Source organism: Myxocyprinus asiaticus, chromosome 4, assembly GCF_019703515.2.
Source record: "Myxocyprinus asiaticus isolate MX2 ecotype Aquarium Trade chromosome 4, UBuf_Myxa_2, whole genome shotgun sequence".
In the NCBI taxonomy this organism is placed as follows: Eukaryota; Metazoa; Chordata; class Actinopteri; order Cypriniformes; family Catostomidae; genus Myxocyprinus; species Myxocyprinus asiaticus.
The window spans coordinates 60,565,937-60,584,013 of record NC_059347.1 but is presented as its reverse complement, the minus strand read 5'-3'; the positions used below and the strand labels follow the sequence as shown (position 1 = coordinate 60,584,013).

The 18,077-nt window shown below is 39.7% G+C and overlaps 2 protein-coding genes across 2 annotated transcripts; one reads left to right on the top strand and one right to left on the bottom strand.

Moving 5' to 3' along the window:
* The first annotated feature begins 4,718 nt into the window (after positions 1 to 4,718).
* Positions 4,719 to 7,292, top strand: LOC127440041 (uncharacterized). Its single transcript, XM_051696420.1, has 2 exons — positions 4,719 to 4,925; positions 6,248 to 7,292. Exons 1-2 carry the CDS (start codon positions 4,790 to 4,792, stop codon positions 7,036 to 7,038), a joined length of 927 nt encoding a protein of 308 aa, XP_051552380.1. The 5' UTR covers positions 4,719 to 4,789; the 3' UTR covers positions 7,039 to 7,292.
* Positions 7,293 to 8,352: 1,060 nt separating this feature from the next.
* LOC127440052 (E3 ubiquitin-protein ligase RNF185) lies at positions 8,353 to 17,895 on the bottom strand. Its single transcript, XM_051696433.1, has 7 exons — positions 17,794 to 17,895; positions 16,399 to 16,587; positions 16,271 to 16,289; positions 16,050 to 16,162; positions 14,571 to 14,625; positions 10,930 to 11,047; positions 8,353 to 8,804 (listed from the first exon to the last, which is right to left on the bottom strand). Exons 2-7 carry the CDS (start codon positions 16,548 to 16,550, stop codon positions 8,707 to 8,709), a joined length of 555 nt encoding a protein of 184 aa, XP_051552393.1. The 5' UTR covers positions 16,551 to 16,587; positions 17,794 to 17,895; the 3' UTR covers positions 8,353 to 8,706.
* Positions 17,896 to 18,077: the final 182 nt, after the last annotated feature.

The following is an 18,077-nucleotide window of genomic DNA, read 5'->3' as shown; positions in this document are numbered from 1 at the left end:
GACCATAAAGGCCAAAGTATACTTTGGTTGTCCGCGTTGCTGATCGCTCGGCTCAGTATGCGTGACACAAATTTCGTCATCACAACAGTCTGCGCAGAATGTCTGTGTGCGGCCCTGATTTTCTCGACATGCAGACAGTCCTCATCTGTGCGCATCATTGCCGTATGCGATTGCCGTTGACTGTACTAAAAGAGTATTACAAAGCAATCATAGTGCGGACGTCAACCGTGTCCTTATTTGCTCGCTGTCAAAAGAGAATACTTGCAAAAGCTATGCCCAATCAGATCCGGAACGCAGAAAAACAAAGTATACCTGGGCTGTAACGGTCAACTTGGATTACATAAATCTTCTAATCCAATCATATAATGGCCCTGAAGTCAATGAACTGACGTTTGCGGGGTAGAGCCGTAAACTGGCACCTACCTTTCCAATATGACCATTACTATAACCATTATAGCCACCAAATATTGTGGACACCTAATTTACTGTACATTGCCTAATGTCAACACAATGGCTCTGTTCCAAAAACCTAGTGAGCTGCCTACAGAGGCAGCACTTTAAGGCATCATAGGCATGCTCCCGATGCAAAGGCTGTTCCAAAAGTCAAGCATCTTAATTATGCTCCCTCCTAAGATGTAATTTGGCCAAATTTTAAGGTAGCATTGTTTGTATCCTTCCCCAGGATGGTGACCCCAGAATGCACTGTGATGAGCTCGGTGAAAAAATAAATCCAAGATGGTGGACGAAGCGAGATACATTTTTATTAAAAATATGCTTATCCATTCAATACTGAAAAGTATTGATAAAAATGTGTTTAATGTGATAGAAAACAGACTATTTTACCCCCCAAAAGTGTGTATGCTATGCATATTTATGGTCTTTGAAATATTGCGCCATTCCTCTTGCGTCACCTTTATTGAAATCAGTTGCTAGTCAAGTCTCCCATGCACTGTGCGTGGGGATTGCAATTTGAAGGATGTGAGGAGTTGCCACCTATGTAGAACATTCTAAAATTGGTCTCTTATGAGGCTTCATTTCAGTTAGGATACTACCATAGAAGACAGCCAAAGTACTGTATACTTGGTTGTCTGCGTTACTGATCGCTCAGCGCACAGTTTGTGTGACGCAAATTTCGTCATCAGCACAGTCTGTGCAGACTGTCAGTGTGCGTCCTAAATTTTCTCAACACATGGGCAGTTCTCATCTGTGCCCATCATTGGTGCATGCTCCTGGCGTTGACTGTACTAAAAGAGTATCACAAAGCAGTTGTTGTGGGTGTAACGGGAGCCAGCTGGTAGGTAGCGGTAGAGTGTGTAAACCTCACTCCCCTGGCCTCAAGATGCGCACTAGTGACTGAAACTAGGGGCTGTAGCCTTTAGCCTCCTCGTTAGCATGCCTGCCTCCCATGCCAGATATGCCAGTTCGAATCCCTCTCGGAGTGGGTCGAGCAGGAACGGTTACAGTGGTGCCATGTCCCAGATGGAAGTGAGGTTTAGGGGGGTGAGTGTAACGGGAGCCAGCTGATAGGTAGCTGTGCAGTGTGTAAACCTCACTCCCCTGGCCTCAAGAGGCGCACTAGCGACTGATGCTAGAGGCTGTGGCCTTTAGCCTCCTCATTAGCTTGCCCACCTCCCATGCCGGATATGTCAGTTCGAATCCCGCTCAGAGCGGAACGAGCAGGACCGGTTACATGGGCATGTGTCAAATGCGTTTGTATTCACTCGTGGTCTGAAAAGTACACTTTAAAAGGCAATACGGTCAACCAGGCGTGATCTGATCTGGAACACACAAAAACAAAGTACACTGCATGCCCAATTATTAGGCAAGTGAGTATTCTGATCTTATTATTTCCATGCACATTTTCCAACTCCAAACATATAAACTTGAATGCTTATTGGATTCAGTCTTTTTCAGGTGGTATGTATTTTTGTAATGAGGGAGGGTGTGGCGAAAGTGACTAACACCTTATATCAAGGTGTGCATAATTATTAGGCAGCTTCATTACCTCAGGTAAAATGGGCCAAAAAAGTGATTTAACTGACACTGAAAATTCAAATATTGTAAAATGCTTTCGGATGGATGCAACACTCTTGAAATAGCTAAACTATTGAAGCGTGGCAACCGAACAATCAAACATTTTGTTACGAATAGTCAACTGGGGCGCAAAAAACGCATGGCGAAGAAAAGGCGCAAATTAACTGCAAAAGACTTGAGAAGAATTAAACGTGAAGCTACCAGGAACCCATTATCCTCCAATGCCACCATATTCCAGAACTGCAACCTACCTGGAGTGTACAGAAGTACAAGGTTCCAAGTGCTCAGAGACATGGCCACGGTCAAGAAGGCTGAAACACGACCACCACTGAATATATTCACAAGTTGAAGCATCAAGATTGGGCAAAGAAATACCTGAAGACAGATTTTTCAAAGGTTTTATGGACAGATGAAATGAGAGTGACTCTTGATGGACCAGATGGATGGGCCCATGGCTGGATCACTAATGGACACAGGGCACCACTTCAAGTCAGATGCCAGCAAGGTGGAGGAGGGGTACTGGTATGGGCTGCTATCATTAAGGATGAGGAAGTTGGACCTTTTCGAGTTGAAGATGGACTGAAACACAACTCTCAAACCTACTGCCAGTTTCTGGAAAGTACTTTCTTCAAGCAATGGTACAGGAAGAAATCCTCAGCATTCAAGAAGGCCATGATCTTTATGCAGGACAATACTCCATCACATGCATCCAACTACTCCACTGCTTGGCTAGCCAACAAGGGCCTCAAAGATGCCCAAATAATGACTTGGCCCCCTTCCTCACCTGACTTAAATCCTACTGAGAACTTGTGGGCCCTTCTCAAACGTGAGATTTACAGTGAGTGAAGACAATACACCTCTTTGAACAGCATTTGGGAGGCTGTAGTTGCTGCTTCAGCGAAAGTTGATCGTGAACAGATCAAGAAACTGACAGACTCCATGGATGGAAGGCTCTGGCAGTTATTGAAAAGAAGGGTGGCTATATTGTTCACTAAATATTTTTGAAAGGCCAAAAATGTTATTTAATTGTCATTGTGTTACTTATTTGTTGCACCTACTCTAAAAATTGAGAATAAACAATTGAGTTGGGAGAAATTATTTTTGTAATTTAGTTGCCTAATAATTGTGCACACTAATATATTCCCCTGAGAAAGACAAAACTCACTTTTTCTTTGTTAAACATTCAGGTTTGAGGTTCAATAATATTTTGGATTGACTGAGAGCATTGTGTTTGTTCAACAATAAAAATTAATCCTGAGGAATACAATTTGTCTAATAATTGGGCATGCAGTGTATACCCGGGCCTTAAGTAGGCAAGAGACAGCAAGGCAGCTTACAAAGTTTTGTTACAGACCCAGTGTCAACTGTGTCATGTGCCCATCTCTTTCTCTACATCACTTCCTGTCATCTCGTCACTGTTTTTTAGGCTTCTTTACTGCAGTGCTGAAACCTAATTCGCACTTGTGGTCAATTCAAATATACAGCTGTTTGGTCGCAAGACACCCAAGAACCAACAATTTTGATGTCATTGACAAAAATGGCCACAAACTGTCTTTAGGCACCATGTTTGAATACACAAAAGCACAAGTGAAATTTGATAGAGGGGCAGATATTCAGCAAATAACGACTTCAAACAAACCTATAGCTTCAGAGGACTTGGAATAAAGTAGTGATGGAGATTAAGCTACAAGATACTCATTATTTAAAGTAGTTAAACTACAGTTGATTTACCTTTAAAAAAAAAAAGTAGTTATTAGGGTCAGCATCTTTTTAAATACAAAGTTTTTACAATCAGAGCAGTATATATCTTCTACAAAAAGTGAATTGGTATGACCATTAAACTTTTAATGCATGCACATTTCATTGGAGGAATGGAGAAGATGAGATGCTTGTGCAGATATCAGAAAGATGCTGAAATTCCTGTATGCTTTTCTATGCTTACCCCTGGTTTAACTTTTACAGCTGTGAAAAAGAGTATCTACTGTATAAGGGAATGTGTTCATTTAGCAGACGCGTACAAATGTTATACATTGTGATCTAAATTTCTTATTTTAAATAAATGCTGTACTACTGCATTGATGTTATTGCTGGGAAAGTTACTTTATGATTATAAAAAATATAACCTAGAATAAGCATGACGTCCTGCATAAATTCTCTTATTAGTCACGTAAAACCTCTCTGCGATGTTCTGGAAATGTTTTATGATTAGAAAAATAAAACCTTTAAAGAACGTTCCAAGAACGTTGGTTCCCAAAATATACCAAATGGAAACCGTTCACTTAGGGGAGCGTTCTCTTTATTGGGTAAGCCTATATCTTTAAAAAATAACTTATTTTTACTCGCCACCATATATATATATATATATATATATATATATATATATATATATATATATATATATATATATATATATATGGTGGCGAGTAAAAATAAAAGTTATATATATATATATATATATATATATATATATATATATATATATATATATATATATATATATACAAAATAGTATAAGACGGCCATATTTGTCTGTCAGTGTCAACAGCATTGTTGAGCAAACTAGCCTCAACGCTTGAGGGATCTGTTTATGACGTCACGCTACGGATAGTCCCGCCCACCGTGAAATCTCATTGGTCTAACATCCCTCCGTGACGTTCCGCGTCTAGTCAAGAGGCGTCGCGCACTTCTGACGCGACTGGCCGAGCTCGGGAGTACGTTGCGATCAACGCGTTTCAGCAATAACTCCGCAAACTCAATGGACGCGACTGAGAAATTAATCCAAATTGTATACACTTACCCGGTACTTTACAACGTTTCGTGTCACAATTATCGCAGTTCTGAGAAGAGGGCGAAAGCGTGGAGGGACGTCGCCGCGTCTGTTGGTCTCTCGGGTCAGTGCGTCAACATTACGCGCGCGTTTTGGCGCATGGTGTTTAGATTTAAAACAGTTCCTGTTATGATTCATTTAAAGCTTTCAGCTGGATATTTCCCGCCATTTATACTTAAACTCGAACACTTTTATTAGGCTATACATTAGCTGTAATCAATACAGATTTCTGATCATAGTTGAAGCGTTGTGATTTGACGCATCGCTAGCAGTGTACGTGGAATATTAAGGGTCCGTTCACTCAGGAGACGTTTTTGCGTTCCATCTGCGGTATTTTTAATTATTGGTCTATGCACACATGCGTTATACTGGCGTCTTTGGATATTGCGTTGCGTTCAATCTGTCGTGTTGTATTTTTAGAAGCGTGTCAAGTTTGACTTCAAATTTTAAAAACACAAGAGTGCGTCATGTGTGAACAGCCCTATAGTCGCTTTCTTTTTTGTTTGTTGTGAAAACGGACAGAAATCTGTTATATGGCAATATATGTAAAAACACATTTTCGAAATATATGCTGATATTAAAAAAAAAGTCATAAGCTACATGCACTTTATTGGCACATCTATTTCAAAATACAACAAAATTGGCAGTACAATATGTAACATATCTTCCCAAAAATACTAGTGGAATTGTATGTATGCTCAATATACAGTTTAAACAGTGTTTGTTTGTTTGTTTATTTATGGCCATATGTCAGATTGCTGTATGGATCTGCCTCCAAAATATGAAATTCAGCCTTTCTGATGTTTAAAATATATAGGCTTTAGGGGTCTGGGTATCTCAGTGAGTATTGATGCTGACTACCACCCCTGGAGTCACGAGTTCGAATCCAGGGTGTGCTGAGTGACTCCAGCCAGGTCTCCTAAGCAACCAAATTGGCCCGGTTGCTAGGGAGGGTAGAGTCACATGGGGTAACCTCCTCGTGGTTGTGATTAGTGGTTCTCGCTCTTAATGGGGCGTGTGGTAAGTTGCGCGTGGATTACGGAGAGCAGCATGAGCCTCCACATGCTGTAAGTCTCCGCGGTGTCGTGCACAGCAAGCCACGTGATAATATGCACGGATTGACGGTCTCAGAAGCGGAGGCAACTGAGACTTGTCCTCCGCCACCCTGATTGAGGCGAGTAACCGCGCCACCACGAGGACCTACTAAGTAGTGGGAATTGGGCATTCCAAAATTGGGGATAAAAAATATATATATATATATATATATATATATATATATATATATATATATATATATATATATATATATATATAATCATTAATCATATATCGTTCATATTTTTATCAAAGTAAGAGTTATTTGAAGTATCATTTTTTCCCCTGTAGTGGTGGAATGCAAAAGAAGATGGAGGAGTATAAGGGACAGGTACATCAGAGAGAGAAGACTGTGTAAACTAAAGAGGGAAGAAGGGGGGCGTCGCTTGCATCACTGGCCACACAGAGAAACCCTCTCGTTTCTGGACGCTCATATCAGGAAGAGAAAGCGTCACAGTGAATCAGAAGCTCTGGAGGACATGGGTGGAAGCGGACAGGAGTCACCTGAGGAGTCACTCGATGAGTCCAGCACAGGTGATTCAAAGCCAACCGAGTCAAGACTTGAAAAATCAAAGAGTGATGGGTCAAAGTGTGACAAGACACAGACGGCAGATTCAAAGGAATTTCTCTTGAATATTCCAGAGTCCAAGTCTCTGATGTCTCCTCAGATTAAGGCAAATATTGCAGCTCAATTAAATCCCTTGTCACAGCTGCCTTTGTCTATTGTCACTCAGCTCGCCCCCGTCAAACAGGTCCAACCAATGACCCAGCTCGCGGTCGTCACCAGTCTGCCTCCTGGACTGAAGGTGTCACAGGCTTCATGTTCAACTTCACCGCAAGTTCCCATCCAGACAAATGCAACAGCAGCATCAGTCTCATCCACAAACGTCAATGGGAAAATGGAGGAAAAAGAGGTGCTGAAGAGTCGTGACAAACCAGTTATCGACAGAGCTCTTGATGAGGACGAGTTGTTTCTCTTGAGTTATGTCCCAGCCCTCAAAAGACTGACACCACAGAAAAGAGCTGCAGTTAAAATGACAATCCAGCAGATTATGTTTGATGCAGAGTTCAAAGATGACTAAGCATCAATAGAAGACTGTACAGTGTAATATAACAATCTGCTGGATTTTATCTTTGCCTCTTTTATAATAAAAAGTGTTCAAAAACATACTTTATTTCAGTATATGTTTCAATGCAACATCTAAGGCTACCAAGTATGAATCTAGTTTGTGTTGCAATGAATAGCCTCGCCTTTTGTCTAGGTTTTGGTAGGTTCTTAATTGCCGCAAAAGACCTTGTTTTGTAAAACAACACTATTTTAAATGTATTTGCTGCATTAAAATGTCTTGATGCAAACTGCTATGTAATGCATTTATGTCCTTTTTTCTTAGATTGCCAAAACAAACAAAAAAAAGCACTTTCTGCAAAACAGTGAATGCACACACTCAAGAAATATTTGTAGCCTATTTTTAAGATTTATACATTTCAACTGCATGACACATTTCCATCAAATTGAAGTGTAATTTTTTTTTTCTCCCATTTTTCACCCAATTTGGAATGCCTAATTCCCAATGCGCTCTAAGTCCTCGTGGTGGCGTAGTGACTTGCCTCAATCTGGGTGGCGGAGGACGAATCTCAGTTGCCTCCATCTTAATCATATGGCATGTGGAGGCTCATGCTACTCTCCGCATTCCACGCACAAATTACCACGTGCTCCATTGAGAGCGAGAACCACTAATCACGACCACAAGGTTACCCCATGTGACTCTACCCTCCCTAGCAACCGGGCCAATTTGGTTGCTTAGGAGACCTGGCTGGAGTCACTCAGCACGCCCTGGATTCGAACTCGTGACTCCAGGTGTGGCGGTTAGCGTCAATATTCGTTGAGCTACCCAGGCCCCTGAATAGTGTAATCTTAAAAAACACCATAAAATAAATAAGACGTAAAATATTTAGGTTTTAAATTTAAAGATGCAAAAAAGTGCAATGTGTTTGCCAAAGCCTGAATGAAGTAGCTTGATGACTTTTCTTATACACACGATGAATTATTAATTCATAAAAAAAAAACACACATACTTTTTCAATATTGTTTTGTTGGTCTAAAATAAAGGAAAACTAGTGCAGGCTCATCACTTACAATAAAATTACTATTTTCGACTTGTTGGAGGAGTGACACATATTTTCCAAGCCCTACAAGCTTCAAAATGTTAATATGAAAATATGTTGATGTGAAGTATTCCAAATTACTGCTAGGAAGTACATTTATTTAGAAAGGAGTGCTTATTTATTATATAAGCTACTTGCTTTATTAAAAGTAATAATATTTGCCAGCACAATGTTAGATTTTTGTTTTATAATTAAGATTTTTTTTTTTTTTTAGAGAACCCAGAGAATGATTTAATCTTAAAAGAAATAAGACCCTTTATTTAAAATCATCTGGGAAGAAAATTGGACATAAGCAGAAAAATTTTGTTTGCATAAAATCACATTTCACAGTATCACAGACATGCAATCACAATGCAAGCATTGCATCTCTTTCATAGAAAAAGACCCCAGATGGGTTAACACGTTCCTTTTTTCAAATTAATCAGCGTCGCATCAGGGCTCTCAAACAGATCAAAATAAATTTGTTCTACTGAAACCTGATGGGACTATTGTGATCTCTGTAGGTTTATTATTAGCGGCTCTTTAGCTGTTATTCCGCTGAGAGAAATAATTAATGTGTCCTGATAAGATAAGTTCATAATCGTTTAAGCGATGAGCAGCCAGAACATGATGAGGAGCGCCACGAACAGGAAGAGGCGGGACAGGAACTGCTCATCCATTTGCTGAGGGGTGCCTGGGGCTGCTGTGGATACAGAGAGAAATATCAAAGAGTAAAATTTACTCATCACTGTGGTTCTTTATGAAAGGACTAGAACAATAGCCTGAACCATGCATGCTTTTGTGGTCTCTAAAATGTATGGGCAACCAGGGATCAATTTGGAATCAGAAATATAACATTGATCTCTTTACTAAGGCACAGTGAGATGTCAAATATATATATACCTGTATGTGTGTATGTGTGTATATGCATTTCAGGATTCCCATGAAACCAAAATTAGAGTATTGTGGTCTTTAGTTCTCTATATTTGATTTGAGGTAATCTATATGCTAGCGTTTTATCAAATATACACATTTAAAATTAAGAGTCTCTCTCTTATCTTATCTGGATTCAATAGGAAATACATCAACGCAGGAATTTCATGGGATTTGTTTTTAAGGTACACAGGAGAAATGAACCCAGGACCTTGGCTTTGCAGGTGCCAGTTGGCAATATAAAATTCTGCCTGGATATTTTTGACTACTTTTTTATTGTGATTTAGCGCTTGCATTTTACATTTTGAGTCTATTTGGCAATAATGGCTGTTTGGTTGAAATCAGCCTGATCTCATGAAAATAACACGACCATGGCAACGTTTTTGCATAACAAAATTACATGCTTCAATACATGTTTGGCTGCACATTCCCAGTGAAATGTCCAGTGGGGGGGTGCTAAAACAGAGTGAAATGGCATCATAATCAGACGAGGTTACGGTGAATGTTAGATGGAGGTTTTAATGAGTAAAATGTACCTCCCTAACCTAAAACTTTAACCTAAACCTAACCATTAGTGTCCTTAAAGCAAATGAGAGGTGAACAAAATGAGAAATGAAAAGCAACTTTTCTGAAGCAACCACATCAATTTGTGTCGCTTCTATGACACTCGTTTCATGTGTCAGTTTGCGTGTTTAACTGGGCTCAAACCACGGACTTGAGTCTAAAGTCCAACGCTCAATGAGGTGAGCTACCACGCAAGCTAATTACATTGGAATAAGTGTGTTAATTGAGTCTGTAACACAAGCATTAAAATGTATTGTTTTTCAAATGATGTATTATAGTAAAAGTGTTTATAAAGTCATAATCAGCCAATGTAGTCGTGATTCAAGTTGTCGTGGCGCCTCTAGTGCACATTTTTACAAGGAAACTCCTGTGAAACGTAGAACGCGGCACGTAAAAGTCACTTTGCAAAAATGTAGTTATAGTAACGTTCATGGTGGAAAATTCTTCCTCTTTTCCCCCTTTTTCTCCCAATTTTGGAATGCCCAATTCCCAATGTGCTCTAAGTCCTCGTGGTGGCATAGTGACTCGCCTCAATCCGGGTGGCGGAGGACGAATCTCAGCTACCTCCGCGTCCGAGACCGTCAATCCGCGCATCTTATCACGTGGCTTGTTGAGTCGCGCGTGTGGAGGCTTCACGCCATCCACCGTGGCATCCACGCACAACTCAACACGCACCCCACCGAGAGCGAACCACATTATAGCGACCACGAGGAGGTTACCCCATGCGACTCTACCCTCCCTAGCAACTGGGCCAATTTGGTTGCTTAGGAGACCTGGTTGGAGTCACTCAGCATGCCCTGGGATTCGAACTAGTGAACCACTGAGCTACCCGGGTCCCCTACAATGATTTTCAATGAAATGAAGGGCAGTACCAAAGTGGGTACAACTATAATGTATAAATATTTAACCATTTAAATCTTAAATCTTTTTTCCCGCATTACTTTAATAAGAAAATTATAATGTGGTAATGAGAATTGGGGGGTAAAATGTGCATAATTGTCATGAAAATAAATGTAACAATCTAATAATAAAAAATAAAAAAATAATCGTTTTAACAATAGGCTTCTTTTCATTATGCAAAATGTTATTTCTTTTTTGTTTTTATTTCAGAGTAAAATGGGACCAGGACATTTTCTTGACAGGTTTTGTAAGAATACACCTTTAATTATTTTAAACTACATTGCCTAGCCATACACTTTACCAATAATTGTTTAAGGGGACAATTGAGGAAATCGTTCTCTTAGAATAAGAATCATAGAGCGTTTCTTTGGAAATATCTTGCAATCACATGCAGGTCGAAGTACTTCTGTAACACTAACACTGTCACATACCTGGTGGTGGTCTCCCATCATTGATGTTAAATGCTGTGGCAAAGATCCCAAAGGGAAAAGCCCCAATGCCAAAAGACATCTGGAATCCTCCATCTCCAAAGCCAAATCCCTGAAATCCCTGCAAAAATGTTGCACTTTAAATTCCAGTAAGAGTTTACACAGGGACAGGCATGTTGTGCACTGTATTTTGACAGTTCACTAACAATTTGAATGACATTTCTATCATAGATTGATAAATAAACAAAGGAACAGTTCACCCCAAAATGTCATCATGTGCTCAATGATTTTCCGTCTTCCACTGAACACAAAACGTGAATTTTCTTTGATATAATAAAATCGAACAGGGACTGCTTCGGTCAGGTTCCAAACTGACAAAACGGTACAACGTATTATAAAAGTAGTCCATATGACTTGTGTACAGTGTTGGTTAAGTTACTCAAAAAAATTGTAAACCACTACAAATGACTTCTCTGAAATCTTGTGAATAGATTAGTTTACTGATTACTTCATGGGATAATTAATCACACAGTAATTCCTTTCCTTTTACGTTACTTTCTAAAACACTGGTAGGGATTGGCACGAGTACCCGGATGAAAATTATGATCGATAATGATCATGCGTGATGTGCTTTTTCACTTATGATGATAATTACGGTAACCTGAAGGAAAAGTAGAAAGACTTGCTTTGAGTTGGCCAGAGAGTCTTCACATTATGACAAAATACGATGCATTATATTTTGATTATGCCATTTTTTTTTTTTACTTTTTGTAATAGTTTACGCCATAACAGCCTATAATAATGAATATTATTATGTAATCAGATTGACATGTAATCAGATTACACCCAGCACTGTACGAGTGCTATATAACAAGTGTTCTGAAAGTGTCTGTGTGAGGCACAGATCCAAATTCAAGTATGCCAAAGCGCCGAAACAGACTTTAAAGATGGCGCGTCAATGGCATTTGATGACGCCGAGTTCAAACGGCATTAAGGCGCGGTTACATTTACCGTACGTTTCCACTGGCGCGTGGTGAGCGAGTGTTTTCAATACATTTCCATGGGAGGCAAGTGCCGTGCTCTCGAGGCGGATTGTAGGATTGACAACAGAACGGATCAAGCGCAGGAACGGCCGAGACCGTCAAAAAGTTGAGATTTCTTGGCTTTATTTAAATGAGGAATGAAAAACGGCGGGTTCCAGCCGATCACTGTGAGCTGAAAGCAGTGACGTCTGTCACTGACTTCAAATGATGATTGCACACATTCATTGTGGCAATCAAACGTGTAATAAATCAACACTGTTTGTACATTGTGGGCATTCAAAAACTAAGCTGGCATCTTTCCAACTGTAATCGTGCATATATAAGATGATATTATTGCTCGTATGACAATGAGAGACAAAACACACTGGCTTTACATATTACAAACACGCCCCAAAGTGGTAGCGGCCTAGCATGTTGAGTTTTTTTACGCGCCAGTGGAAACGTAAGGTTACCTTTGCATGGTGAAATTCCACGGGCAAAGAAGGCGTGGACGGATGTGGAGCTTGTGTGAAACCAGCAAAAAACAAATTGTCATGCAACGTCTTTTTTTAATGATGCACTTTATACTCTGTGACAGTAAAGTTATAAAGAATTGCGCCACTAAAATTATATCCGTGTCCATTGAGAATGTTCAGTGTAGCTGTGAACGAAGCACCACCCACACAGAGGTCACTGCCAAACCAAGCAATTTCTTATTGGTCATCGTGGCAAATTCACCTGTCAAATATGTACTCCATACAAAATCCACAAGGGGAAATATTTCCCCACTGGAAGTCCATTGCGCGAAATTCACGATCGAGCGGATTCCCATTGAGATGACTGTATTTTACCCTTGCAAAGGTAAATGTGACCACGCATTAAATCGTCATTGAGCGCGTTTACATGCACGTTCCTTTTTTTTATTTTCTCCCCAATTTCGAATGCCCAATTCCCAATGCGCTCTAAGTCCTCGTGGTAGCGTCAATCCGGGTGGCGGAGGACGAATCACGCTATTCTCCGCAGCATCCACGCACAACTCACCACGCACCCCACCGAGAGCGAGAACAACATTATAGCGACCACGAGGAGGTTAGCCCATGTGACTCTACCCTCCCTAGCAACCGGGCCAATTTGGTTGCTTAGGAGGCCTGACTGGAGTCACTCAACACACCCTGGATTCGAACTCGCGACTCCAAGGTGTGGTAGTCAGCATCTTTACTCGCTGAGATACCCAGGCCCCAATATGCACGTTCTTAAACGATTATGTTTAATTAGCCGACAACGTATCTGGTCATGTAAAGGCATTAAATGGCTTTTCTTTATCGGTGTAAGGTAGGGATGTCAATTTTCAGACATTTTCCTAATCTATCATCATGGAAATTAACGACCAATTAATCTATTAATCGTTAACTTTATTACCACAAAATGCACATGGAGGACTCCAAATAGGTGCATGTAGTCTACTCTTTAAATATAACTAAAATTATTACACTAAACTACACATTAAAGTATTGGCATTTTCCCCTTAAAATTTTCTTAGTTCAGTGCATTTTTGCACTTTCTTTATATAGAAAAGAGTGGCCAGAAAATTCTTCAAAAATTCACATTTTCTGACCAACGTCTGGGTTTGAAACGACATGCGAGTGAATAAACGATTTTGTCTGAACAACTCCTGTAATATTTTTATACTGCAAAACATAAGCTTTATTTTTTTAAATGAGCTATTGCTGTAATAGGACAAAAAAATGATCCATAAATGCTTCCATTAGAACATTAAGTGTCAAGCGAGACAGCAAAATGTGATGCAACTTTAAATGTCAGATGTTGTCATCACCTAAGAGGATGCATCACGGTGTCTTTCCAAATTTGGTCTTCAGAGATTTCTCTTAATAAGCCCCACCGGGACGGCTCGTTTGACTAATGAATTACTGCAGGTTGGCACTACAGCAACACCTTTATCAATGTAATAGTTTCATCACAAAAGTCTTGTGCAATGACACAGACAGCATTACAAATGGACATTTACAACCTTCAGTGGAATATAATCTGAAAACACCAGTGATTTGATCATGAGCGCTGGCCGAGATACACTTCATATTAGCTGGTCAAGTGATAAAAACTGAAAAGCCTACACTGATAAACATTCATTAAAAGATGCAATTGATTGATTGATTTTTTTTTTCTCCCCACTTTGGAATGCCTAATTCCCAATGTGCTCTAAGTCCTCGTGGTGGCGTAGTGACTCGCCACTAGTAGACGAATCGCAGTTGCCTCCACGTCTGAGACAGACAATCCGTGCTTCTCATCACGTGACTTGTTGAGAACGTTACCGCGGAGATGTAGTGCATGTGAATGCCCACGCTATTCTCCACGGCATCCACGCGCCCCACTGAGAGCGAGAACCACATTATAGCGACCACGAGGAGGTTACCCCATGTGACTCTACCCTCCCTAGCAACCGGGCCAATTTGGTTGCTTAGGAGACCTAGCTGGAGTCACTCAGCACACCCTGGATTTGAACTTGCGACTCCTGGTGTGATGGTCAGCATCTTTACTCGCTGAGATACCCAGGCCCCGATTGATTGATTGACTGCAAAAGGCTCAAACAGAAAATGTACTCACGCCACGATTCTCCGGTTCTGGCCGTTGTCCTTGTGGTCGTGGAGGAGTTCTCTCTCTGAAATCACAAAGGAAAGTAAATTCATCTACATATTCCTGATTCACTGATGTAGGGGTGGACGGTATGACAAAAAGTATATAGTACAGTATATGTTACACTAGAGTATTTTTGCTGGAGGTTCAATGAAAAAAAAAATGGGTTACAATGGGTCATAGACAAATTAGGTTGTCCGAGGTGATAAAATTGAAAAATCTTTTTAAAAAATCTAGTTTAAAACACATGTTAAAGATGTAGAAATGTCATCTTTGAGTCCATGTTGGTTTCACAAATTTTAGATAAACATTTATAGCATTTCCTACAAAAAAAAAAAGTCACAAAATTACTTCATGACTTTAAAAATGTCATTCAGTGTGACCAAGTAAAAGTTTCTAAAATAATCTACTTTCCTTGCACTTAGAATATATGAGAGTGTGCGCAACTTAATCATTAATTTCAAAGAAGTTTTCAAACATATTTTTAAGGAGAAAAATATTTCATACAAATATCATGAATTTTCTCAGGGTTACTCCATATGACCTGAACAAAGTGTGCCTTTTTATAAAAATGTCAAAATATTTAATAATGATAAAATAATTATTTATTTAGCTTCACTCACAGTTGTGAGGATCTAAAAAAGTTCTTCCAATATTAATCATATTTTTTTTTTAAATAAAATAGTTTCAAAGAAATTTAATTATTTATAAAAATACAAAATTACTCAAAGAAATAGTAAAAGATTATTCTGCTCTACTTATGTCAACAGCTTTTGATGAGACTGTCTCCGGACGGTTGCACCACATGACATTTTTTACTAAGCCAAAATGACTTTGAACGCAGAAATGGAAAACATGTTAATCATAGTAGAGGTGTATTCAAGTAACTGTAATGTGCTTTTGAATAATCGTATAGATCTGACAAAACAAATTAGCGTCACATCATTGACCCAAATATAAAATAATATAGGGATTCTTTTTTGGATAATCCAGTGAATTAAATACATTAGAAATGAATGTCACTTCATCTAATTTGATTATTCTCTCTTTCTACTTGGAATGTGATGCATAAGACTATTATGATATATGGAATATCATAGATTATATTATGGAAAGACAAGATTATTCATAATAAATGAATGACAAGTCATACATCAGTGCAAAAACAGCTTCACATTATGAAGCACATGACTGAGAACAGTACAACTATTTGACTTGTTCGGGCCACGTCCTGCTCGGTCTTTTCACATTACTCCATGTTTCTTCATCCCTCTGACATGTAAATAATGTAAAGCAGTCCTGTCTGCTGATATTAATGCAAAAGTATCTATGGTGGTCTAAACAGTGCAGCAAAATTACCACCCAGATAACACCACAAAGAACATTTTCTTGAATCCAGATGACATATATTACCACACAGCATATGATTAGTTGGACAGTAAAATGTACCTTGGGTCTTGCTGACTTGTACTGCCTCTTCCATACAGCGGGATCACTTTATCCCGACTGATGCCTGCCTTACAAACAGGACACACCTGTCTGTTCGGCCTTGTTTCTAACCACTGCAAATGCAAACAGGCGGTTTAGACGCAGTGTACAATCCTGTCACTCAATCATACATTAAGTGAAACTACTGCTTTTACAGAGAAAGAAAAATCACTGAAACTTACTTGATGCAAGCACGGCCAACTAGATGTCACAGGTATAATCACAGGTAAACATGGAAAGATAAAGTGCTGACTGGTTAATATTTTCTCCTCAAATAAAGACTGTCATGCACATCAATATGATCTCTCACCAGAAGAGATGACCACACAAACTGATGACTGCGTCTTTGGATGTGTCCAGACAGATGTTGCATTCAAACGTGCTGTCCTGCGTGCTGCCGTTTTCTCCTGACGTCTGTCCATTAGCTGCAGAAGAACTCTCGCTGGCAGCTGCGCTGGCCATGATGCTTTCAACACGACAACTTTAACTAATATACAACCTGAACACAAATACAACAAAACAAAGACTTTAGAGACTGATGATAGAGAGGGAAAACTGAATATTACTAAAACAGAATCTAAAGACAGACAGACAGACGGACAGACAGACAGAGACAGATAGACAGATATATAGATAGACAGACAGACAGATAGATACAGACAGACAGATAGACAGAGACACACAGACAGATATATAGATAGACAGACAGACAAACAGACATAGATAGACAGACAGATAGATGGATAAACAGACAGACAGACAGATAGATGGATAGACAGACAGATAGACGGACAGACAGACGAAGAGACGGACAGACAGACGGAGAGACGGACAGACAGACGGAGAGACGGACAGACAGATAGCTAGCTAACAGACAGAGAGACAGCTAAATGGATAAACAGACAGACAGAGAGACAGCTAAATGGATAGACAGACAGACAGATGGATAAACAGACAGACAGACAGATGGATAAACAGACAGACAGACAGATGGATAAACAGACAGACAGACAGACAGACGGATAAACAGACAGACAGACAGACAGATGGATAAACAGACAGACAGACAGACAGACAGATGGATAAACAGACAGACAGATGGATAAACAGACAGACAGATGGATAAACAGACAGACAGATGGATAAACAGACAGACAGACAAACAGACAGATGGATGGATAAACAGACAGACAGACAGACAGACGGATAAACAGACAGACAGACAGACGGATAAACAAACAGACAGACAGACAGACAGACAGACAGACGGATAAACAGACAGACAGACAGACAGACAGATGGATAAACAGACAGACAGACAGACAGATGGATAGACGGACAGACGGACGGACGGACGGACGGACAAACAGACAGACAGATGGATAAACACAAAAATATAAAGAATACATGCAACTATGTAGGCTACACATCACTCAGGGTGTAATACAAATAAAAAAACATGAGCTCATCATGTCCCTCAAGGCGAATTGCTACATTATAAACACGATTAATGCCAAACAGCAAACACACCGTTAAACACTCACTGCAGCTCAATGGGTTATGGTTGTTGTGGTTGTTGTTGTACATGCTAGCTGTTTAGCTACTTAGATCACTTATTTCATGCTTAAACGACACAAATATCCTTTAACTAACAGCGGGAACGCCTTTCAATAATATATAATTCTAGAATATTATAGAGCATTACCTTATGCTTCTCATGAACGCGTCTGTGGGGTGAAATTAAAGCCGCAGCTGCTTCTGAACTCTTAAACTAACATCTGATTGCGTCAACACTCCGGGCCGGAAGTTCAACCCACTGACGTCAGATGCTTTAGACCAATCGGGACAGTACTGAAGAAATTATATAAGATGTGAAACGTGTTTATTTATTTTGAGTCCAAAAATGTATGATTTTATTTGGTACATTTCATATACATAAAAGCAAAATTAGTTAGTCCAATGTCCATGTTTTAAGGTTTTTATGACTTT

Bases quoted from the DNA above. Each gene is read 5' to 3' on its own strand.
- LOC127440041 (XM_051696420.1), top strand. From the start codon at position 4,790: ATGGACGCGACTGAGAAATTAATCCAAATTGTATACACTTACCCGGTA. The intron at 4,926-6,247 runs GTCAGTGCGTCA...TTTCCCCTGTAG, and splicing joins CGCGTCTGTTGGTCTCTCGG to TGGTGGAATGCAAAAGAAGA.
- LOC127440052 (XM_051696433.1), bottom strand. From the start codon at position 16,550: ATGGCCAGCGCAGCTGCCAGCGAGAGTTCTTCTGCAGCTAATGGACAG. The intron at 14,626-16,049 runs GTACATTTTACT...TTGTGATTTCAG, and splicing joins ACAAGTCAGCAAGACCCAAG to AGAGAGAACTCCTCCACGAC. The intron at 8,805-10,929 runs GTATGTGACAGT...CTGTATCCACAG, and splicing joins TGATGGGAGACCACCACCAG to CAGCCCCAGGCACCCCTCAG.